At 39.2% G+C, this 24,889-nt stretch overlaps 1 protein-coding gene across 6 annotated transcripts in view; it reads left to right on the plus strand.

Annotated features, from left to right (window-relative positions):
• MTHFD1L (methylenetetrahydrofolate dehydrogenase (NADP+ dependent) 1-like) overlaps window positions 1-24,889 on the plus strand; it is a 148,499-nt gene that overhangs the window by 98,147 nt on the left and 25,463 nt on the right. For 5 of the 6 annotated variants that reach the window (XM_021390181.1, XM_021390183.1, XM_021390185.1 and 2 more), the window contains 2 exons: window positions 2,631-2,738; window positions 4,376-4,528. In XM_021390181.1, coding sequence (XP_021245856.1) covers window positions 2,631-2,738; window positions 4,376-4,528 — 261 coding nt within the window. Of the gene's footprint in view, window positions 1-2,630; window positions 2,739-4,375; window positions 4,529-6,300; window positions 6,463-24,889 lie in introns of those variants that run through there. The other variant, XM_021390182.1, reaches the window with a different exon arrangement.

The raw sequence follows: 24,889 nt of genomic DNA on the forward strand, positions 1-24,889 counted from the left end.
AAGCATGTCTAACACTGTGTACATGCATGGGCTCTGTTATGTGTATAGAGTAGCTGTGCCTCCCTGCTGATTTGTCTGGACTGTGCTCAGCGAAGACTCATCTACGTATGTTGTGAAGCTAAACCGGCTCAAACTCTTTCATAACATCATGTGCATTGCCTCACCCTCTTGTATGTGCATACCTTGCAAAAACATGTGGCAGTTTCAGAAAAAGTTTTGTTTGTCGTTCACATTCTTGCATCTGTTTCTCAGCGGGTGATTCTTTTTAGGTTAAATTTGCAAAATTTGAAATGTGGATACTGGAAAGTGTCCAAAATTATGCATATTTATTTAAAAAAAAATGTAGAAAATAGTTCCACCATCCAGCTCAGACTTGATCCTACAAGTTAAATAGCACATCCTGGGAGACAGAGTGCCACCACCTTCATTAAAGCAGTCTGTTGTGATGCTAGCCAGAACCCTGCTGCAGTCTGTTTGGAAACTGCAGCTATGGTTCCTGGAAGGAGGGCATAGTAATTATACTGCTGTCAAATTAGTTTGAAATATTTTGAGGCAAATGCAAATTGAATCTAAATGAACCTCTCCATCTCAGTGAATTTACTGAGATTTAAGTGGAAAACTGTTAGTTTTGATGTTGACCTAATGACAACAGGGAGGGGAATTCCTCTTGCCTTTGCTTTTGCTGTTGCTGTTAGTTCTTCCCTGCCAGCAAACAGCACCCAAATGGCAGGTTTAACAGATGTGTTTTGCATTTCTTCCACTGCATTCTAGACTGCAGTGGGCATGAATGTACTTAACCACGTTGATGGAAGTTTTGTCTCTTGATGGCTACCCATGTCACTGAAGTATTCCACTCAGCTTTATGCTGCCAGGAATTACATCAAGAGTGTTCATAATGTGTTATCTCCAGTACTCATTAGGTTTTATTACTCTGCTTGGATTCATTTAAAAAGCCTGAAGTCGGGAACGTGACATTATTCCACCCAATTAAGGTGCAATAATTATATAGTCAGCATGTTCTGAAGGTGTCTTATGGCACATCTTTAAAACCGCATTTTGAAATTTCTTATGTGAGAGAGGGATTTTATTTAAGCATTAGTAGCCTTTAGCAGTCTTATACTTGAGCTGTTTGAAAGCCTGGCAAGCTTATTGTTTGTGATGCCTCTGTTACTGGAGTTCTTTACTAATGTAAAGGCAGATCATTTTAAATGCCCATTTTTCTAAAATTTAATCAGAAATACAAAAAGATCAGCCTGATACAGGTCCTTTAACTGATGTGTCTTTGCAGAATAACTATTGCTTCTAGATAGGCATTGCAAAAGTGTAACTTCCCATAAATGCACTAGCTAGTTCGTTACTTACAAACCAGCTACTTGCCTGTGCTGGCATAAAATTAAATACTTCATTTTTATTTTGATGCATTTTGTGTGTTACTTCCTTGAGGTTACCACGTCCTCATCCCCAAATGATATCTCTTTGTTTAGCATTTCTTCTTCATGTATTGTTACTTTAATATGCTGAAGTACAAATTATAGATGAGGTGTCCCCTAGGGTACTGCACACGTCTCTACCCATTTGTCTTTGGTATTGAAGTGGCTGAACTGGTACAGAGAGCTATGGTCCATCTTTCATTGTCATGTTCACACTGAAAGAAACAGAAGCTGTTGGTTTGTTTAGAATAGGCTGTAGAGGCCATATTTGTTCTCTTCAGGGTCGTGTGAAACAAAAGAAAGAAGAAAGATAAAAGCTGTTTACTCTAAAGAAATGATGGCATAAAAAGTAAGTACATGATCTGACCACTAAGAAAAAAAACTGTCTGCTGAAAATCTGTGAAAGGATTTCTAACAGCCTGAATGGGAGAGTCTGGGTCTGCCTTCAAACAGAAGTTCTAAGGGCAGAACGTATGTTCAGTTTGAGATAAATAATGTGGTGGGGATGCTCATAGAGTTTGGGGTTGAATTTATTGACTTTGTGTTTTGATGTATGTCATAAAATGCTTGGGTTGGGTTACCTTGTTTTGTTTTTGTTTTTGGAGGAGGTGTTAAACTCTTCAAAATAATTTGCTGTACCAATGCTACAGGTCAAAATATATATGTTAAGAAGGGCAGAAGGTGAGGAATTAAAAGTCAAAGAAGCAGTGATAGGTCTGAAATTTTCTGATAAAATATCTTGCTTCTCAGAGGAAGCCTGCCTGCCTTCTACCTTACCATGTCCCCTCATAGGGTTGGTTATCTTTATTGTGATACAAATAGTGACACAATAGTCTAGTGATCCCTGCTAACCCACTGCAGTTTGCTTCCTTTTATCTGTGCTGCAGGTTAAGTCTTGATTCTTGAAACTACATAGCAGTAGTTTTCTTCCCCCTCTTCAAGCAAGAGTGTAAGATCATGCTGCCAACTCCATAAAGCACAAATGTTATGGCTCCTAAATGATGGAGTAGCTGAAATCATGGTTCTAATTCACATATCACTAGGTGACTATCATATGTATCACCAGTACCCTTTACTTTAGTAGCAAGACTGAATAAGAAGGATGAATCTAAATGAAAGATTAAGATTTCTCACTCAGCAAACAAGATCCAAGTTTCTCTTGGATTCTCTTCTTACATGTATTGTTTCCTGCTTCTGCAGCTTCCGATTATTGAAAAAATAAAGATCATTGCTCAGAAAGTATATGGAGCAAAGGATATAGAGTTATCTCCGGCTGCACAGTCAAAAATTGATCGTTACACCCGGCAGGTAAGAACGTCAGTGAATTATGCCACCGAGTGCCTGCTGGATGAGACTCAGGAGGCCTTGGGTTGTTAAATGTTCTGAGATTCGAGTGTTTAGACCAGCTTTTCTAAAAGGCATGAGCTTACCCATGATGCTGAACTGTGGAGGTCTGTGTGGATTGATTTAGGTTGGATTAAATAGAACAGAACTGAACGGTTTCAACCTTGAAAGCTATCTTCCTATAGCATCTGTACATATCTACATAAGATATGAGTGATGGTTGGAATCCATCTGAGATTGTTGATGAAATCCAGCACTCTCTTTGCAGAGTGGTAATTTAGGGTTACTGCTCTAAATGCAACAGCCATATACCTGCAAAAGTAGTTGCTAGTGAATGTGCACAATTCTAGCATATTACTATTCATTTGTACCTGCTAAAAAGGGTGAACAGCTATGCATTTTAGTAGCAATATCTATGCACAGCTACGCGTTTTAGTAACAGTGCTCCCAGCACTTGGGGAATTGTTTGCTTTCCTTTTGTTCATGTTATTTTCAAGGGATTATAAACGTTAGAAGGTGAAATAGATCACTGTTCCTAAAACATAGGAGTGGGCTATTTTGAAACCATGTAGAGAGGTGAATGTATTTCTGTAAACAGAATGACTTCTGGAAGTAAACATGGCTGGAGCCTTTCTGTTAGAAAATAGAAACTATGGATGATGTGTCGTGGAAAAATTCCGAAGTATGCTTCAGCAGCTTGGCCAGAAAAGCAGAAGTATAGCCATCCTCTCTATAATGCAAATCTCCTGAGAATGAACTTGATTTTCTAAATGGAGAAGACGCTTACTTAGTCTACTTAGAGCAGAATAACCCGTTTCTTTATCTTTTCCCACTGTGATTCTCTAATCCGCTTTTAGTCTAAATGTTAGTAGTATCAGGAAATACTTTCACAGTGTCATTAAAGTATTGTTGTCAGCAATGGGCTGCAGAGTGTAGTGCTGCCTCTCCTCCTGGCCTTATGAATTGCATCCTTGTTTGTCAAGGCATTAAACAGAAGAGTGGAATGTGCCTGGCTCAAGGTGAATCAATAATCTTGGAGACAAACAGTGTTAGGGGAGCTCCCTGGTGTTTTTTCCCACTTTTTAACTAACTATTGCATTTTCATAAGTAAAGTGGCTGCCATTTCCTCACACACTTTGTGCTTTTTAAAAACAAAATAAAGCATCGTGAGCTATTTATTCTTACCCTTGAGAAGTCTCTCTTAGAGGCTTTGGGGCTATGAATATCCATCTCATCTAGGTATCTAATTAGGTCACTAGATTCCAGAGAGAAGTGCTTGATCACTCTTTCAGAAAATAGCACACTCTAGCTATTCTATTGGCAACATTTTGCACCTAATTCTAGGGTGAGAATCCACATGAGAAGCTGGGTATGACTACAGGCAACTCTTTTTGGACGTATGGGCCTGAGCTGAGAGAGAATAACATATAATATACAGTATTCTGTCAATTTCTGAAATACTAGCTGTTAAGGAACTGAGATTAGTTGTTGCTACATAGATTTTAGGTTTTCTAGAAATGTTGATGACAAAGTGAAAATGTATTCTGTGTTAATGTAATCTTAAAAACATTTTCTTTTATTTTCATTCCATTTTTGGCTAGGGATTTGGAGAACTTCCTATTTGCATGGCAAAAACTCACCTATCCCTGTCCCATCAACCAGAGAGGAAGGGTGTTCCTACTGGTTTCATTTTACCAATTAGTGATGTGAGAGCCAGTATTGGAGCTGGATTCATCTACCCGCTGGTAGGAACGGTGAGTATAGAGTATTCAACTTTATCACTCCTCTTCTTTTGTTCTAGCTTGATATAGGAGTACTACTTTGTCACTAAAAATGTGTAGAACTAGGTGAGTTCTCATTTTTTTTTAATAATAATTTTATTCTTTGACATTGTGTAGCTCTGTGTTGACAGGACAAGAGAATTAGGGAAGTATAATATATAAAAGCTCTAACTACAGGGTCTGAGAGAATGATTATTGCTATTGTTGCTGTTTCTTATGCTTTTGAGTCTGAGATACTTACTTACCCTAATCGTGAAAAAAAAATACAATTGCATGACTTTTTTCTTTAGTTATGTGCAGCCACTAAATAACTGTAGTTGCATGATCTTGGGGCATTCTGTGATTCTGTATTGGAAGAGATGCACAAGGATCATTGAGTCAATCCCTGGTTCCACATAGGGCCACCCAAAATCAAACCCTGTGTCTGAGAGCGGTGTCCAAACACTCCTTGAACTCCAGCGCTTGGGTCTGTGCCCACTGCCCTGGGCAGCCTGTTCCATGCTCACCACCCTCTAGTGCACAACCTTTCCATAACCCCCACCTGACCCTCCCCTGATGCAGCTCCATGCCATTCCCTTGGGTCCTGTCACTGTCACCAGAGAGCAGAGCTCAGCGCTGCTCAGCACTGCCCCTGCACTCCCTGTGAGGAGCTGTAGGCTGCCATGAGGCCTCCCCTCAGCCTCCTCTGCTCTGGGCTGAACAAACTAGGGAATATCAGCCACTCCTCAGGTGTCTATGAATAAACCACAGTAGCCCTCTAGACCCTTTGTAGTCTTTGTTCCCCTCCTTTGGACGCTGTCTAATAGTTTTATGTCCTTCCTACATTGTGGCACCTGAACCTGCACCCAGTGCTCAAGATAAGGCTGCACAGAGCAGGGGGGACAACCCCTCCCCTCGTCCAGTGGCAGTGCTGGGCCTGATGTACCCCAGGGTACAGTTTGTCCTTTTGGTTGCCAGAGTACTCTATTGGCATGTGTTCAAGCAGAACCCCCAGATCACTTTTCATGGGGCTGCTCTCCAGCCCCTCATCCCTCAGTCTGTACACAGATTCAGGATTGCCCCATCCCAGGTGCAGAATCCAGCACTTGCTATTTTTAAATGTCATGTGGTTGAGGATTGCCAGCCCTCTAATTTGTCAGGATATATCTGCAAGCTTTTCTACCCTCAAGGGAGTCGACAACTCTTCCTAATGCAGCATCATCAACAAACTTACTTAGTATACATTCAACTCCTGTATCCAGATCACTTACATATTTGTATAAAATCATTGAAGAGACCTGGCCCTAAAATGGAACCTTTCAGAACTCCAGAGGTGTCTGGCCTCCAACCTGATGTAGCCCCATTTACGCTTTGAGCTCAAGCTGTCAGCCAATTGTTCACTCATTGTATTACGTGTTTGTCTAGTTGAATACTGGATGTTTTGTCCAGAAGGATACTTTGAGAGACAGTATTGAAAAGTTAAAATCCAAAAAATCACCTACTACCTTCCCTTGGTCAACTAGATGGGGAACTTTGTCATAAAAGGAAGATAAGATTATATTCTAAATATTAAATCCTTCATCTCTAACACAGTTAGATGAAAGGAATCATGTCAGGAAAGAGTGTGATAAAAAAGATTGTGTTGCGGTGGGATCTGATGAGCCCAAGCCATTAAGAACTTATCTGCTTGTTTAGTGAAACTAAGTTACAGTGAGAAGGGGATTGGTTTGTAACTACAGAAATAATACCTTCTTTCTCCTTTTTAGAGATATAAGCAATGAAGTACTAAGAAGAGGAAATTGTCATACTTTCTTCCTAACTATTCATTAAAAGTACAGACTCAGATTAAGAAGCTCCTACTGTTTTGTTCCCTGACATGGCTTATCAAACAGCTGAGAAATTACTGCTGTGTTAGCTCATGCCTTTTGCAAACCATGCACATCTTCTTTCAAACAATAGCTGAACTGCGTCTGACATCTAATAGCAGGAATTATTACTTATATGTAACTGATTCATGGGATGGTGCTAGGGAAGGGATGCAAAAGCTATTGCATTTCCGGAAGAGAGTCCTCTCCCAATGTTATCTCAGCTTCCCAGAGCACGGCCTGATTTCCTTGTGTAGCAGTACACTTAGCAAAGGCTGAAAGTTTCTAATCTATTGTTTTGAATTCCCTCTGAAACAATCAAGTGTTTGAAACAAGGAAGGAAGTACTTTCTGACCAGAAGAGTTCCTGGAGTTCAGGAAAATGTGTCACTTTAGCTCGCTGGACATGGGGATGTGCTTTCCTTCTTTGTGGCTACATGATGTACATCCACCAGAAGTGCAGCACAGCTGTGTTTAAATTGTGTAAGACCAAAATCCAATTACTGGTAAGAGAATACAGCTTGTCAGAAGTTCTAGTATCTTATTCAAATTTGCACTGGAAATTGTGTGTCATAAAGTTGTGAGGAGTGAATATGAAGAATGGGCAGCAACTGCTTCAAATCCATGAGGGAGCTATTCTGTAGGATGTCAGATTGAAATGTTCTTGGGCTGAACTTTCTGAATGAGTCATGTTGCCCTCCTCAACACAAACTAGCTGCAGTTCAGCCTCATAAATCCACTGGAAATGTCCATAGGACACCACGATAGACAAAATAAGTTTAAGTGATACCTCTTGTTTTTAGTTCATCACCCAGAACCAAAACAATGGTTCTTAAGAAAAACAGTGTAGATAGATACAGAATTTCCTGCTGGAAGAGATTTTTAAAAATATGTCCTAGTTAGTTACTCTGACTTTGGTGAAACATCGTATAGCCATTTAACTTTTACCGCATCAGGAATGGGTAGGTAATATACTTTTAGTGTTTTGTATTTTAGGAGAGTTTATAGGGCAAGATGAAGTATAAAGATCTAAATAGGCACTAATCATTACCTGTTTGGAAAATGTTAATGGTCAAGGATGAGGGACAGAACATTCCTTGAAACTATTAGAGTTGCTACAAATCTGAATGAATGAATGAATCTGAATGCGCTCCTAACAGTGGAAGTGCAAGAGATCCACTAATTAAATTTCAGACTCCATTCCCAAAGCGTATTTTTTACTAGACAATCTTCTCTCACTCTATCCTGGCAGAACTTACCAGTGGTAAAGCAGGTTGTTAGAATTCTGCTCCAGTTTAACTGGGAAGAGCGTCACAAATGGAAGAGAGAAGTACCGCTGAAAGATTAGAAGCTATCCGTAGTAACTAGCATTTGTAGTTTAGCCTTGTCGTTAGTACACATAAATCAATTAGATTTGTATATATCTCAGCACTAGCAGACTTTATATATATATATTTAAAACTAAATAATGTGTTGTCTTCATATTCTCTAAGTAATATTTGTTTTGAGTTATACTTGGCTATGGTTCCCTTCCAGAATAGAAGTCTTTCCAGGAAAAGTGAGCTGAGCCTTATCAGAGGAAATCAGCAGTGAAACAAGAGGTGCATGTAATTAACACTGGCAGAGCTTTTCTCCGAGCTCTCTGTGACCCTGACCCAGAGGGCTACAACACTCTCACAGGTGGACTGTTGACATCATTGCTTGGCTCAACAGAGTGATAGCAGGAAGACTGCTGGAGTAGATGTAGGAAATAAGTGAGGTCATTCACTAGCAATGCTTGGGTGGAGTATTACTAGATTTTTGTAGTATGTGTGTTTCTCCCCACCTCCACCCAAAAAGCCATTGCACTTTGGTGCTTTCTCATAATGAGCTGTTCTCTTCCGTGTGATGTGCAAGAAATCAAGCTGGTCTTAGAAACAAAGCTTCCCTTCTTTTACCTTTGTGAAGTGACTCTTTAGCAAATCACCAAGGCAAGTAATTTAGCTGTGTGTGATTCATAGTGAGATTTTTGAATACTTACTAGCCTCTTCCAGAGATGCACGTATGTCTTAATGGCTTAAAATTATAGATAAGTTCCCAGTGAAAATATGAGGAGTCCTTGGAGGTACACCAACTCTTGAATTCTTGCAATGAACTGACATCCTTCAGATATTGATATATCTGAAGAAGAGTGAATCTGCTACAGAAAGTTATTTCTCCCCATAAAGAAAGCACTTCAAATCTCTGGAACAACTTCTGAAACTATATCCTCTAGGAAGGGATTATTGGGACAACATGGAGGAGTTTGAAATCAATTTATGAGATTGATAAAACCCTAATTCACTTGCAGTTGACAGCCAGGATTGTCCTGCTAAAATATTACCTGAATATGGCAAGGGGGAAGAAACCCTTGAAAGTAAATCTGTTTTGAATACTTTGGGAAAGAAGATACTGTTCCCTGCTAAACAATTTTCTTCTTTAATAGTGGTTAATAGCTTAATAGTGCCAGATAGCTAGTTGAAAAAATACTAGCAGCTCATAGATTTTGCAGACTGGTTTTGAGGTAACTGCAACAAATGTGGGAAAAATATAACTTTATAGCTTTTGTTTTCTGTTAAATTCAGGAGGGAAATTGTGCAGTTCTCAACGGAAGAATACTAACAGAGATAGAAAAGCCTATCTACTCTTCTATCAGACTATATATAGCAGTTACTATGGTAGGTGTCATTCCTCCTGGAGAGGAGGAAGAGAGGTTTTCTTAATTACACTGGGCACAACATTCTGAAGGTGGGCATACATGGAAATGCTGAATGATGTTATGTTCAGAGAAAGGCTGATAGATTATTCAAGAATTGATGGGACTGGAGGTGAGAACATAGTTAAGGTCATTGGCAAGAACATAAGGTGAGGACAGTCAACTTTAGATCAGTGTGTTTAAAACCCAGAGGCTAAGAGATGGGTAGTATAACACCAGCAAATCCATCCATGTTCCTTGGTGGATTGCATGATGTGGCTGTATTGGGTTGGCCAGAGAGAGCTGCTGTAGATGAGGCAAAAGCAGGCCCAAGTGAATGATTCAGCTGAAAGGACAGGGGAAAGTCTGTAGGCTATAATAAAAAGGGCTGTGTGGCAGGCTCTGGAAACATCCCAGGTGTGTGGACCAAGAGACGGTTAAGAGTCAAGGATTACTGTGTTCCTTCGTGGTGAGAAGAAGAAAATAGAAAACTGGGGAGAGGTTTGGAAGCGTGGGTTTGACTAGAAAGAGAAAGAAATTGAATTGAGAGTTGTACCAATCAGAGGACATACCTGTGAAATTATTTGAAGATACATCCAGGATATGCATGGAGAACTGGGAGAGGGCAGTGAAGTAAGAGCCACAATGGTAAGAAAGACTTGAAGATGTTCCAAAAGTATTATTTGAAACAATGACATGATCTAAGATCCGTCCAGGAAGAAGTCGTGGGAGTAATTGATGGAAGTAAGAGAGAGCAGAACATGCCTTGCATATGACTCAGGATTTATTTTTTTTTAATGGGAGAAGAAAAGAGTGGCTTGAAAAATATGTCATCATCTCCATGACTTTTGAAAGGCAAGGCACTTACATTCTGTGTAATTGAAATCTCTCTTGATTGCTCTTTTTGTTTGGTAGTAAGCATTATTTAACCTAGATTATAATGCAGCACAATGTATTACCTTTTCTGGATGAAAGAGCATGTCCCATTGCAGGTCCTACTGGCAAAATTAAATTGCATCTTGATTACAGCTTCCTTCACACTAGCCTTAGATTTCTCAAGGGACAGCATTTGTAAAGTTAGCAGAACTGATTTTGCTTTGTTTTCAATTGAGAAGAAAAAAAAAGTCATGAGACTTGCATTATTTCAGCAAACAGAATTGTTGGAGGAGGGCTTGTTGTTTTGCAATGGGATGAAACCATTAAGCAACATGCCACAGAATAAAATGCAGTGCATTGTTTGGTAAGCTGTTTAACATTTAGAGTAGATCAGATTTTTCTCAGTATAACCTCCTTTACAAACAATTTAGTATGGCTATTGTAAAAGTATTTTTCTGTATTCAGTGTCCACATATGTTTTCCAATCTTACGCTATTTTAAGCAATGTCCGAGAATAATTTTATTATGTAAATGTTTAGACTTGGCTGTAGACACTTGAAAATTAACTTTTTAATAATAAAAAATAAACCGCATGAATTCCTTGTATCAGTGACGTTTCCGATGACACCCCTGCAATTGTAACACTGTGTTGAGGATTTTAGAGTTAAGTAGTAAACATGTGTTTCTGTTAACCTAAACTAGTTTATTTGAACAGGTGCCTTAAAACAGACACTTATTTACATGTACAAAAAGTGACTTTTGCATTTCACTGTAGTCAGTAAGTGATACCCTGAATTCAGAAGACCTCTGACATTGCATTTTTTTTCATAACCTGCCATCCCTTACATTGTAATTTTACCTACTTTGTTTTGTGTGTGAAGGGTTCTGCTGTGCTGTTCAGTGGAAGGTATGGCAGGTCAAAGCTGCTGGATGGGGGTTTGTTAAACTGATGTATGTAGATCTGAAGTGTTGTAGCATTTGTTTTCAGTTAAGATTAGCTGAACTGACACATCAGCAGTATGGATTCCTTGTTCAGGGGTAGTGCCTGACTAGTGTGGACAAGTTTAAGTGAATTTGGAGCACAAAATACTCTTTATGCTCAGAAACAGTTTTCTTCAGCGTGGTTGTTAATGTCTTGCCCTCATCAGACTTGTGAAATACTATGTAATGAACTCAGTGCAGCTGTCTTAAGGTTGTAGATAGCATTAGTGTAGGCAAATAAAATTAGAATCACCTGTACCATGCCTGCAGCTGAAGGGGCACTTCTTTTAAAACATACTTTGCTCCAGGCCATCAGAGACTCTGGGAATCATTAAGATCCTTCTGTTTGTTCTAGCAAGACCTAACTGTGAGCATAGTTATGTTTTCTGTCTGTTTTATTCCCTTTTCTCTGATTTACAGTCTATGACCCCAGGTGAGAATGAATAAAACTGCATCATTTAAGAAAGGAAAAAAAAATGGAGAGTGATTCACCATATGGAGATACGGCTGCTTTGATTGTTGTACCTTAGCTTATTTGATGGGGCTTGCTATTAATTTCACTTCCCTGTTGACACTGGCAAGTGCAACTTCAATGGAAAGCATCAGAAACTTTGGACCACTGCCCTTAAGTTTTACACGTGACTTCAGACTTGAAATAGGAATGTTGGAAAGGTTGTGAGAGTTAGAGAACTTTGTGGCTGCCTTACTGGGTTTCATGGGCAGAGGAGGAAGCAGGTGACCAAACCATGCAGCTCATGGCAGCTTCTCCATGGTGCTGCAGTCCTGCCTGATTGTTCAGTTAATCAGCTTTGTATGTATCCATTTAGATCAAATGTGAAGAGCTCAAAAATTAGTTTATGGAACCCTCAGAACAGCAGTATTAAGGGTTAATATTCTATTTATGCTACCTACGCAGATGTAATATCTGAGCATTGGAGAGGGCAACCAGATATATACTTCTTCCATTCATGATATTTTCAAAGATTTGCTGCATGATGAGGCTGATGCTGCCAGACTAGGGGTCAATGAGTCCTTTGGGTGGGTGGCTGCCACTCAGTGTCCCCGTTGCCTGTCTTTGTTCAGCTTGGCGGCAGCAGCGATGCTTTGTTGCTTCCAGCTTACTGCTGTTCCTCCATATAGGGATGAAGTGAAATGATGTTTCATACTCCCTATTTTAGTTTGTTCGGCCTGATAGTCTTTCTCAGTTGAACAAATCAGTTTCTGAAAAGGTGCCTCATGGTTAAGGCTAGAAAATTTGAGATTCAACTATTCACTAGGAAAGCAATAATTACCTTTTTAAACTTCTTTGCCTACATGCAGTTTTCTCAGAGGCCATCTTATGCTCACTTAGAGAAAAAAACACATTGGCCTTTTAGCGTTCTTCCAGATATATTTTTCAAATGATAATTTGTAGATTTAGAAAGTATTGATTCTGTGGTAAGCAGCAAAAAAGCTTCAGTTAAATAACTGAAATTCTTCCAGACTGTTCAGTAAGACAAATTATCGAGCAGATGTAGATAGATGTGTATTTGAGTTTGGCAGCTTACTGTTATTGCAACTCTAAAAGTGATTTAAGACTAATAGCAGGAACCTTGCTGGAGGCTGCAAGTCTGTGACTGAACAGTTTTATTGAGTTCTGAATAAATAAGGTGAAAGATGGTTTGAACGTAATAATGGTACCAGCAACTTGCTTTCGTTCATTAAATTGTGAAATATAGGATGAAGAGCAAGCTAATTAGCAACAAAGAGGACAGAATATTTGTGCCTTCTTGTCAAGGGATTATCCTTGTTAAAACAGGAAACCGTCTCCGATTTCCTGTTTTAAACTATTTTGTTCATAAACTTTACATGAAAAAGTGAGGTTAAAAATAGGTTATGCTTTTACATAGTAGAATATAAATCTATTATTAGTTAAAAATAGCTTATATGGGGAAGGGAGGGCATTTTCCAAATTCTTTTGTTTTCAAATAAATATATCCTGCACATGCTTCATAATTTCCCATTTATTGGGAAATTAGAAATGAAGCTTCTCTAATTTATTACATTGTGATACAGGCTTTATAGAAGTTATAATGTTCAACATTTTTATTAAATCGCCTCATGCTAGCAGTTTGAAAGACAAGGAAAATTTTGACAGAGATTTTAAAATAAGGAGTTCAGTGAAGTAAACACCAAAGTCCCCCAACAAATCAGGGGCAAGATCGTGAATAAAATTCACTGCTTCCTGGCCTGCAGAATTGTGAGATGCTTGCATCTAACAAGATGAAGGACCAGTCTGGTGTATTTCCATGAGAGTAGGCTGACCTGCATTCTGGGGATAACACTGAAAGAAATCTGTGTGCCTCTACTCTATCCATCCACTCAGTATTTCCTGATAAATTCCTCATATGTCCTCCTTAAAAAATGAAAGGACAAACGTTGGCATGCTGTATTTCACCTCTGATAAGCAATGATGGTTTTGCTTTGAAAAGACTGATCTTTCTTTGCTTCCTGAAGCCACGAAGTGTCATGAATGAAGCGTTACCTTTTGACTGTAACTGAGGAGAAAGTTGTATAAAACCAGCTTGATACTGGGCTTGAAGCTTATAGATCAAGAGATATCTCCCAAACAGAGAAGTCCATTAAAACAAGTATTTCTGGCATGTTACAGCTGTGACCCACAAGCTTCTGTAGATGCAGCATTCTTACTATTTGAAGAGGCTACTTGATGCTGCTCTGTGACTGTCATCTGTCTTTTCCTGTCTGTTCTTCTTAGATTGGATGACACATTGGTGAGCATCACTTGTCAACAGGTTGTTTTGTTTTGTTTCGTTTCTGAACAGAAGGAAAGAAATAGTAAGGCTCATTCTTATGCACCTGAGAAAATTCCCCAACAGAAATAATGCTGCATTAGTTGTCAGTGTTTCCTATATCTGAGGGTAAAAGCCTGATATAAACACCTTGTCCAGAATGGTGACATTCCTCTCTTGCACTCTTTTCTCCATGATGTAAACATCTGCCAGCTTGCTCCTTCTTTTCTCCCTATTGTTTTCTCTTCACATTTTTGGAGATAAGAATATATTTGGTTTCACACCAAGATTAAGCCTCTCTGATACAATACCTATTTCATACAGCTAAGGGAAAATTGCCTTCAATGCTTCCTTCTCTTTTTCAATGAAAAAGTAAAGAACAGCATTTCTTGGCCTGGAGATGTAAGAAACAGAGCTTTTCATGAGCCTGTGAAGAAGAAATATGATTGGATCTGAGCTAATGATTAGAAAGATGGGGCAAAAAATAACTTAGTCTCTCCTCACTATTCAGTTACTGCAATTGCACAAAAAATGTATGAGTATAAAATATCTTAATGTCAACGGTTTATGGGCGTTTGGCCCGGTTCTGTGACGAAGGGGACAGGGGACCCACAGGCCCACACCCCGGGAAAAGGGAAAAGGAAAAAAAAGGGTTAGGAGATGGCCCTGAGAGCAAAGAACAGCGGCAACAATCTGAGGAGAAACAAACTAATTTATTAAATAAGATATCGGAATGCAAAACAACACACTATAATACAATATAATTACAGTTTAAGCTGATAAATCCGATACTGAGAGAGAAAATGTCCCAAAATCAAGGTAGGCCTTACTCTACTACTGACAATAAGACGGCTGGAGAGCGAGGTGCTGCCAAGACGAGAGACAGCGGAAAAAAGGATGAGGTCTCGTGATCTGCAAGTTTTTATACTGCGAGCTTTTATCTTTTCCCTCCGGCTGGAAAATGGTAACAGAGGAGCAAAGTACCGTGGGGAATGTAGTAGTCCTTCTCTTCTGAGAACCAGGTGCATTCACTACATGATGTTATGATGTGGAGTACCAATAACCGAAAATCATAAAACCATGACACTTAATAACACCAGCAAAACTTCTTGAGTGCTGCACGTTGTGCAGCCACTACACTGTGGTACGTTTTTGTCATAGAGGAAAATAACTTCAATGTTATTTAGTTTTCATAACTCAACAAGTACAAGAACCTTGGCTTGGAAAGGATCTGGCTGACACAGAACTAAAGCCATAGTCTGCCTGTTTTCATAGAATCATAGGGTCTTTTAAGGTTGGAAAAGGACCATAGGGTCATCAAGTCCATCCATCACCTAACACTATCAAGTCCAGCAGTAAACCAGGTCCCTGAGTCTCTTAAATACCACATGTATCTTAAATACTTCTTTGTCACTGTGCAGGGGCTGTGCCTCTGGGGAGATGTGAGGCCCAAGGGCATATAAGAAAGACCTGTCATTTCACTGTGACTGAAGGTCTGAAGGTGACTGAAGGGCTGAAGTGCAGTGTGCTGGATGGTGGGGCATTCTGGGATGGCCACAGGAAATGAGAATGGGATACAGCACAAGATATTCAGGTGTTTGCTTCTATAGGAAAACTGAAGTCATTCGGAAAATTTTAATCTCATACCTCTGTAACTATTAAGTGGACTAGAATTCCATATTAGCTGCGCCAGTGATTGATTCTTTATGCTTTAGTGCCCAGCAGCTGGACATTTGGCTTTTGCTTGAAGTCGTGTAAAAAGGCTTAATATAAATACAGACATTGTCTTTAACTGGTTTCACATTTTTTATATTTTTTTTTTGTTTTTTGTAATAACATGTCAAGGTTTAGGGGTGCTGATAGGCTAAATAGTTCTCTTCAGCGACTCAGCATTTTGTGAAGATAAAATCCTATAATTGCTAGGGATCTATACGTGCTGTCCTATTAAAGCTTAGCAATGCTCTGAAGTTTGAGGCTAACCTTAATCTCAGAGTACCCAGTTTCAGGAAAATTAGTGAGAAGTAGGTAACGAGGCCATGGTTTCCTTTTCTGCACAGTTGCCCTAAATTTATCGGTAGCTATTCTTTATATTTTTTTAACAGACTTAATTTTTGGAGACCATTCATCTGTATCAGAGATTTTACAAAGATGACTGGGTCCAAATCAGCTGATTCTTTTTTCAACAAATATGCAAAATTACATGAAGATGCTCAGTTTTAATCATTTTTTAGTGACCAACACATCAACTATTAAATACACACAAACTTGTGATAGTTACAAAGATATAATTTATGTCCATTTTAATCTTCAGAAAAAAATTATATAATTGAAAGTGGTCTACAGAGGAGCAGTGAGACTGTGTTGATCAGAAAGATCCACTGATGCATGTGAGGGCAATGTATTTAGCAATGCATCTTACAAGCATGGCAATGCTCTTCTATGTAATAAGGCACCTGGAATGCTAACACCCTGAAATGCTGGATATTAGGTTTGCCTTGAGACAGCCTCTTAGTTGCAATCAAGTGTACCATGAATGAGAGCAGCAGAGGAATGCAGGTAACGTGTTTGCCATTTGGTAAATTGTCAGTAAATCCTAATGCTGAGGCAATCTGGTTTTGTTCCTTGCTCACTTAATAAAACAAATTGTAGACTGAAGGCAGAAGAACTATGACAGTTTGTCACCTGTAGAAACCTCTTGTACTTATTCTAGTATTTCTTAAACCTTGCTTAGATAAGTAAAAATCTCCTGCCATCATTTTACTCTCCATTAATCTTCCCACAAACCCACATGAAATTCAACACCACCCAAATTTTTTTCTTGGCTCCTTATTTTCAGCTCCCTGGCAGTGCCAGGCTGCTACTGGAGAGCTGTGCCCAGGGAAGTCCCTGCTGTGCTCATGCTAAAACCTTAAATTACTTTGCAGAAGTACCGATTTGACCCTTATTGGTCTTAATTAGATTCCTTAAGAAAAGCTGAGAAGGCTGTGTAAGCAAATTGTCTTTTATGCTTTTTCCTTTAGGTCTGGGCTATAGCAATACCATGTACCTCACAGTGTGGCAAACGCGCTCACACTCAAAAGGTGGTAATAGTAAACATCCCTTATGTGATTTCTCTGGGTTGTAATTCTCCCGTTCCATTTGCAATACTTGCCTCTTGCTACTCAGAAGTAACTGCATTTGCACTACTGTCCAAAGCTTCCAGTGCTCAGCAATGAAGTGTTAATCTGGGATTTTGTCAATGAATCTGTACAATACATGAATCTGGAGCTGTGACTTTTACCTCTCTCTGATCCAGGAAATAACTTGAAATACAGAGGCCTGTGGTTACTACATTGGAAAAAATGCTGGTGGGGTTTGAGTGTCTCGCATTTACTATGAGTCTGGTGTTTCCCTGGTCACAGCAGAGTTCCCTTGTGAGCAACCCTGGGCTTCGTACAGCAGGTGCTTGCTCCAAAGGGTGTCCCACAGTATTTCCTCACTGCACAGCTCACGCTTTTGGCTCAGGTCCAGTTTCTGTTTTCAGAGGTGTTGCTGCCTTGCAGAACGTGTGCCTGTTGAAAGCAGTGCTTTCACACTGCTGCTAGTCTTCAGTCTTCTTAGAGCTTTGTAACTGTCCACATAAATGCAGCCCTGTGATAGAGTGTTTAGGCTCTTGTATGCACTGTGTAAGTGATCCAGAGGAAATGTATGTGCTATACAGTTCAGAAATGTATGTGTTATACAGCTCAGTTCATCCTCAGCTTTGCCACTGACCAGCATTTTGCATGGGATCTCTTTCTGAATGAAATTGCTAAAGAATTTCTCTATATTTATGCTTAAAGGACAGTTTTCTGCCCATCACTTTGCATGTTTGACTTAATTTGTAAAATTATTGCTGGGGGTGGAGTGCAGTGAACGGAGCAGTCGTCATCTGACGTAAGAATTTTCTTGTGGGAACAGGGAGATGTGAATTGTGAGAATGAATTTGTTACTAGAAGGATTCTTTTAGTTGGATCATCAGGTGTTCTTGGTAAATGTCACTAAAACTCAACAAGAGATATTTCTACTGACTGTTGTATTTAAAAATATCATAATTCTGTTGTTTATCCTCCATTGAAAATGTATGCATTTATTTAACCATTGCTTTAAACCATGTGTTGTTTGCCTTAATTGCATTCTATTTTATTACTCTATACAACAAATTATTATAATCCCATAGATGACCATCAACTCTTCATGTTAGTGGACAAAAGTCTTCACTTATTTTTCTTTATTCCTTTTTTTTTTTTCCTTTTTTCCCCCTTGGAACTGTTTTGGCTGCTGGAGACAGTCTTAATTTTGATACATTTGATGTAAAGAATGGAATGTGTTCAGCTTTGGAAGCAGAAAAGCTGGCTAAGGACAGCAAAGATCCTATCATTCTCACACAGAAATCAGCAAATACTTTCTGTTCTCTTAAGTGGAAACAGTTTTGCTTTTTCACTCAGGGGATACACAAGAATAAATTGCAATTTAAGGGTGTCTTATTTATTTAAAGGTGTTGGGAGGAAATCTAGCAATGTTGGCACCATAAAACCTCACATTTTATAGACACAAAATGGAAAACCAGATTATGGTATGCATTAAAAATAGAATGTGTAACTTACAACTTTGGGGATCCAGCCAAGAGGAAGTAGTATATTAAAAAAACAAACAAACAAAAAAAAACAATTCATATATACTCATATGGGGATCTCTTCTGGACTGAAAGAGGTGTATCCAAATGCAATACTTTTCTTTGTGGTCAAAACGAGCAAGCCAGTAGATTGTCCTGAGGTTGCTAAAAGTCTGCAGGTGTCCCCCTGTGGCTACAATGTCTGTTCACAAGTGCAGGAGTACGCATACCCCAAAAGTGTGTGTGTGGTTACCCCCTTTCCTATGCCTGTGCACTCCTACAGTGGAGGCTTGCTGGCCCCAGTGCTGCGTCACTCAAAGATGTGCTTTATTTCCAGGCTATGAAGTGTTACATCCTTTTGCATTAGGGTCACTGTGCTTTGTTCTTCCAGGCTTTCCAGAAAGGCCCAAGGGTGGGGAGGATGTTGGTTAGCGGGCTTCTGGCTTCGTTGAAGGGGGAGCAAGCCAGGGAATGTACTGAATGGAAGGTGTGTTCCTAGTGCTACTGGCTTGACAGCTCTTCTGTCCTAAGCTGATTCTCAAAAGTGCTGAACTCTTCCCGATCTTCAGCTCTCGGCCCTGCTTCAAATCCTGTCTTACTGTTTATGGGGCTGATGTTGCTGACTCTGTATTAATTTCAGGCATAATCTATAGAAACTGTGGCAGTCCGCAGCATTAGATTCCTGCCAGATGGGATCCCTGGGAAACATCATTTAGCCCTTGCCGCAGAATGTGCTGCAGACTCTTCACTTGTTAAATTTTTTTGATAAAATTTACTACATTTTGTAGTTTTGTGAAAAACAGTGACAGAAAAATAACAAGTTTATGTGGAGCCTCAAGGAAGTTATTAAGAATAAATTCAGAGGAAAAGTTGACTAGTACGTACCATGCATTTGCTGTAATTGTAGCATCTTTGTTCAAATCTTTGCCTAAACCCATTTTAACTGAGGTGTTAAGATCTGTTTTCACATGGGCCAGTGCTGTGAGTGATCTTTTAGTTGTGTTGCATTAGCGTGTGGTTTTGTTTGAGGTATAATTGCCCACAAGATCATGTTAAACTGGAATTGGAATGCTTATTTCTGAAGTGAGGAGAAATCAGCAGGCATCCAGATGAATCTCTTCTTATTTGATATTGTGATAAGGCCTACATTACTAAATAGAGCAAAATATACTAATATATATACAATAATATACAATACTAAACACTAGCTGTGTTATCAGCAGTAATGGCAGTCATGGGGAAGCCTTGCCAGGTAATTTGTATTAGCTTTGCTCTATGTGCTAAACAAGTCCAATGCAACTTAGCGCAGTGAGGATTTCGAAGATAAATCAATAGATTTCAAGGAAATATTAAAAGTAGGTGCTATAGGAGGGTTGTTTTCTTACAAATGGAAACAAAATCACAGGAGCTGTTGTTGTAATCCAACAAAACAGGACTGAAAGGAATGTTGTAGTTTTATAGAAAACAAGATCTGATTACATTTTTGGTGTTTAAACATAAAATGGGGGAAGAACATGCTTGTTTAAGGTAAAAGCATCTTGGACACATCGTTGTTTTTTTTTTTATTTCATGTATTTCATGATGTCCACAAGACCAAACCATCTGCTGTGAGACTTTTAATGATGAGCAAGATTTCAGAGAGGAACAGAAATACTCCCAGCACCAGAGAAGTTGGTGAAAGTTGGGCTAACGGGGTTTGATAGAGGCAGATAGGAGCAATAGGCTAGCACTGGTCACTGCTATAGGCAGTGCAAGGTGTTTGGCATCAGTGCTGAGCATCGAAGCCAAAAACAAATGTTAAGTGCTAGCACCTCACAATAATGAGGTCTATTAAGTGCAATATGTATCTGAGAACTAGACTTAAGGCTTAAAAAAGGAACAAATTAAAAAAAAAAGAGGACGTCAACAGTTCTGAGTCAGCACTTTAGAATTTTCACAGACTACTTTTCAGCCCAATCTCTTTTTGTATGAAAGAAGTTTCACAAGAGAAAACTGTTTATGTTTCTTGTTCAGTTAGAATTCCAGTAGAAATTAGGAGGACTGGATTGTTGAAATTTGTTTTAAATCTGTACAAACAATGGAAGAAACTGCTTCCTAAAAAGGAAGAAAGAAAATCAGGGGTAAATATTTCTGCCTTTTCACTGCTCTAAAGAATATTATTTTTATGGCGCATTTTTTAACAACTCTATGTAAATTCCATGGAACAAAAAATTAACTACAATTAAAATGATCTGACTTTTGTTGCAGTGGTATATTGATTTTCAGTTCCATGGAGAATGGGTTTTCAGACAGATGTGATAAATTCTTAATAAGCAGTTCCTTATTGCTGTTCTAAACATGTATCTCTGGAAACTTCAAAAATTTTATATTCCTTTCCTATTTAGCTTTGGCTATTTAGACTTTGAAGTCTTTGAGATTGAAATCCTACCTAGTTTGCAGGCTCCAAGGCAGAACTGTTCCCAGAATTGCATCTGGCAGGGTGTGCATTGCTTGTACCACACCAGAGATTGTATGTGTTCTCACCCCTCGGAGAGGTGTGATTAAAAGGAAATAATACCATTACTGCTGCTTCATTATTTCCATCTTTTACCAGTTGTCTTTGGAGGACAAGTCTCTCCATTCTGTGCGCTGTGCTGTTGAAATCTGCCTTTTCATTTTAACTAGTATTTCCTTTGTTCCTGCTGGCTGTTTTTCACAAGTGGCACTGATACCATCCCTCTTTGCACAGGAAGGGTTTTCCCCTTGGCTCTCCAGTCCTGCTCATTCTCCCTCTAATACACTTTTATCTTCTGCCTCTATTGTTTTCCTGTCTATCAGAGAAGAAATAATTTTTGAAGATGAGTGGAATAAAGTTGCAATGGGTAACCAGGAAGGTAAGGTAACTGTGTTTATTTAAAGTCCTTTTCAGTCACTCTGGCTGTCATCACCACATACTCCTAAGCACTAAGTTGCACCTGTGCTGGCTGCCTCCAGTACTCAGGCATCAAAACAAGTGTGCTCAGATGGTACAGCTTGCATTGACATATTGCATTACCTCTTCCATGGCACCTCTTTCATGGCACTGTCTTTTGGGTTTGGACATGTTGTTTTATAACCTTTGGCAGCTGATGGCAAGGAGGACCTTGGCCTCAGAGTCACTGGGATTCTCAGCCTTTAGAGGTTTCTCTTAGAAACAAAATCATCAAGGTTGGAAAAGACCTCTAAGATTATCTAGTCTGATCAAAAGGGCTCATAGTTACCTACCCATTTTGTATATCATTTCATATATGGCATATTATTTTATATCTTGTCTTTGAAGTCATGTTCTTAATGTCTTTTTTCTTCTTGCTGCTAGTCCGTAAATGTTTTGATTCCTCTATTAATTAATAATTATACTTTACCTACCCAGTGATCAAAATTGGTAATGATTTTCCAAGGAATAACTCATTTCTCTCCTGAAATAATTTTTTGCATTCATTGAGTGGCATGTATGTACGTAGCCATTCTTCAGTTTTTCATTCTCTTTAGATTAAAATTCTCATCTAAATAATGCATTTACTTGATAGACAGAAACTGGATATTTACTGAAATCTGCAAACTCAATTACCTAATTGTAAAAGTGCTTGTTGATTTCTTAGTGTGCCTATCTATGCCTTGAGGCATTCATGAAATATAAATAAGGTACATCATAAATAACCTTGCATTAAAAGGACCAAGTTGAGCTTTTTGCATATTTTCAATACTTTATTTAACTTATATCACAAGTTACTTCACATGGCTTTATATAAAGCATAGGAAAAGTGTTTTGAGGAAGCTGTACATTAATTAATATCTGCTGTCAGTGGACAGAAAAGGAAGATGGTAAGCAGTAGATGTTTACTGTGCTATGGATATCCTCAGCAACTCCCAAACGTACTATTCAAAATCAGTTTGCAGTGTCATCCTTCTCATTTGATACGCTGTCATGTAATAAGGGGGCCGCTCCAAAAGTAATGCTTCTTACTTTATTATGTTGGCCCATGAAATCAGAGGTGGATGTTGGTGGTATGGCAGAAGAGGTTGAACCTTCCTGACAATATTCCATTACATTTTGTTGCTATGTGACAGATGGCAGGAGAGGAGTAGTCTGACAGAATGGCATCTGACATGGAAGTATGTATGAAGCAAAGGTGTATCACTGAAGAAAAAATGGCATCCACTGACATTCATTGATTGTTGCCAAACATTTATGGAAACCAAACAGTGGATATGAGCACGGTGAGGTGCATTGAGTGGTGTATTTCAGCAGTGATGACAGCAACAGTGGGTCACCTCCGCTGGTGCGGATGCTTGTGAGCGTGGCATACAGGCTCTAGTTGATCTCTGGCAAAAATGCATAGCTAATGGTGGTGACTATGCTGAAAAATAGTTGTTTTGTAGCTGAGAACTTGCTCTACCAAACAGTATTATGGTGCTCTTCATATCTGTTGTAGTTTCAATGGGAATGAATAGGAGATATTACTTTCAGAGCAACCTAAGTTTATTTGCTATAACATACCTTGTCATGCGTAGTGCTTTTCATCCCTAACTTTCTTAAAAGAGGATTTGCAAGTAAAATATGATCTCCTGCTGCAGATGAGAAGGAAACTGTCCATCATAAACAAGAATTGGGAAAAGATGCATATTCTCTAGATCTCAGGCTGGTGCTGGAAGCAGCACAGTGTGCTGCCTGGGGCATGGTTTGAAGGAGAGCACAACCTGAGCCTTGCAGTCCTTTGAGATGTTGAAGCTTGTTGTGCTTATTGAAAAACATTTCCTTAAATATACTGTCAAGATTAGCACATCCCTTCCATTTAGCCTCTGTCATGCTAACTGGCAGATGCTGCAAATGTGAAGATATTAGAAATCTGCTGACCTGAATGTGTATACAACTTCAAGTTTATCTCATCAAAGGAACATTTGCTGATCTGTAGTGAGCTTCCACAGTATGTCAGTCCTTTGGAAGCAACAAAACTCTTCTGCTCCAACAGGCCCAGCTGGTTAGCCATGGATTTAAAGAGCTTCCTCCATGATGGTGCAGCAAACTGCACTGAGCCTGTGTGTGCATAGGCACTGCCAAGGGACAGCCCATCCTGTTCATGCTGCAGTCCTCTCCTTTCCAGAGAGAGCCTGGAGTCTCAGGGCAGTGTGGAGACTTAAGTAAGGGGTAGGAAAGAGAGGAATGCAGATCTGTGTACTTTTCTGCACTGAGTATCTGTTCTTCTCTGTAAATTTTCCATCTATTTGTGCTAAGTACTCATTGCTCTATCCACCCTGCTCCCTGCTTTTCACATGGTTGTAGATGCTGAAGAAGTAGGAATGCTCTACGTGGGTTTTTTTTCATGTGTGTTTTTTAACTCTTACTTAGATGATATAAAATTCTGATAGCTGGAATCAAGCAAACTCATAACAGTAGAAAACCTCTTTGGTCATTTGAAGCTTAGCCATTCAATGGCAACTCTTTGGAGGGATCTGCTAGGCTGTTAGCAAAATTGAAAGCAAAATCTTATTTCCAGGCACAAAGTTTTAATAGTATTTGAGATATTTTGTTTTCATCTTGGGTACTGAACGTGTGATGGGCCTTCCTGGTCAAACAACTGGAAAGCCCATTCTTGAAGCAGTTCATTGTTACACTGAAGATGGTGAAGCAGGGCATAATGATACTCACTGTTTTACTTGGAAGTACCATGTCTATCTGCTGCTTATTTAGTAAAAATTAGCTCTTTGACAGATCTTCATCTTTTGGGGGCTGTTCTTCATGTATGAGCACGTAGTAGAGGTAGCTGCTGGTTCAACCATGGATGTAATGGCTCAGAATATCTATCCTCACTTCTTGGCAAGAAGAACAGGTTTTGTCATTTTTCACGTGGAGTAACATCTTTCCCCACACTAGCTACGAAGTATTTTGAGGAAGTGAAGTAGATTCTCTTCCCTGGTTAAATCTTCCTAGCATTTACTTTTGAATCAAAAACCCTCTAGAAAGATGCTTAGAGGGCTTGGCCCTGCACATATGACTCATTGGAGAACAGAGCCTGTGCAAGGAGTTATGGATGTAGCTAAATTACTGTTTTAGAGCATCAGAATCAGAGACATTTGCTAACTGACTCCAGCTGCCATAACAACAAGGATAGAGAAGTATGAAGTAGAAACACAGCAAAACAGAAACATGTGTATGTTGCATAACATAAGTTAAAGAAAATATACACCTGTTTGTTTTCAGAACTAATTAAATGAGTCTGAAAGCTTTTGACAAAAGATGAGATGCCCCTTTTTAATTCCAAATAGGAATTTTGTCTGGCAACCGGATTTGAGTTTCAGCAAACTGAAGGTGCCAGCAAAGCTTGCTGTTTTAATAACCTACCCATTTTTCATTTCATATTGTCATATTTCTCTCTGCCAAAGCACCTATCAGTTCATGCTACTAATCCATTTCAGTGCTGGAAATGTTTTAAAGCTTTTCTTTATAGTAAGGACTTGCCCTTCCTGAGATAACTGTTTCGTG

The sequence above is a fragment of the Numida meleagris genome, chromosome 3 (assembly GCF_002078875.1).
Source record: "Numida meleagris isolate 19003 breed g44 Domestic line chromosome 3, NumMel1.0, whole genome shotgun sequence".
Taxonomy (NCBI): domain Eukaryota; kingdom Metazoa; phylum Chordata; class Aves; order Galliformes; family Numididae; genus Numida; species Numida meleagris.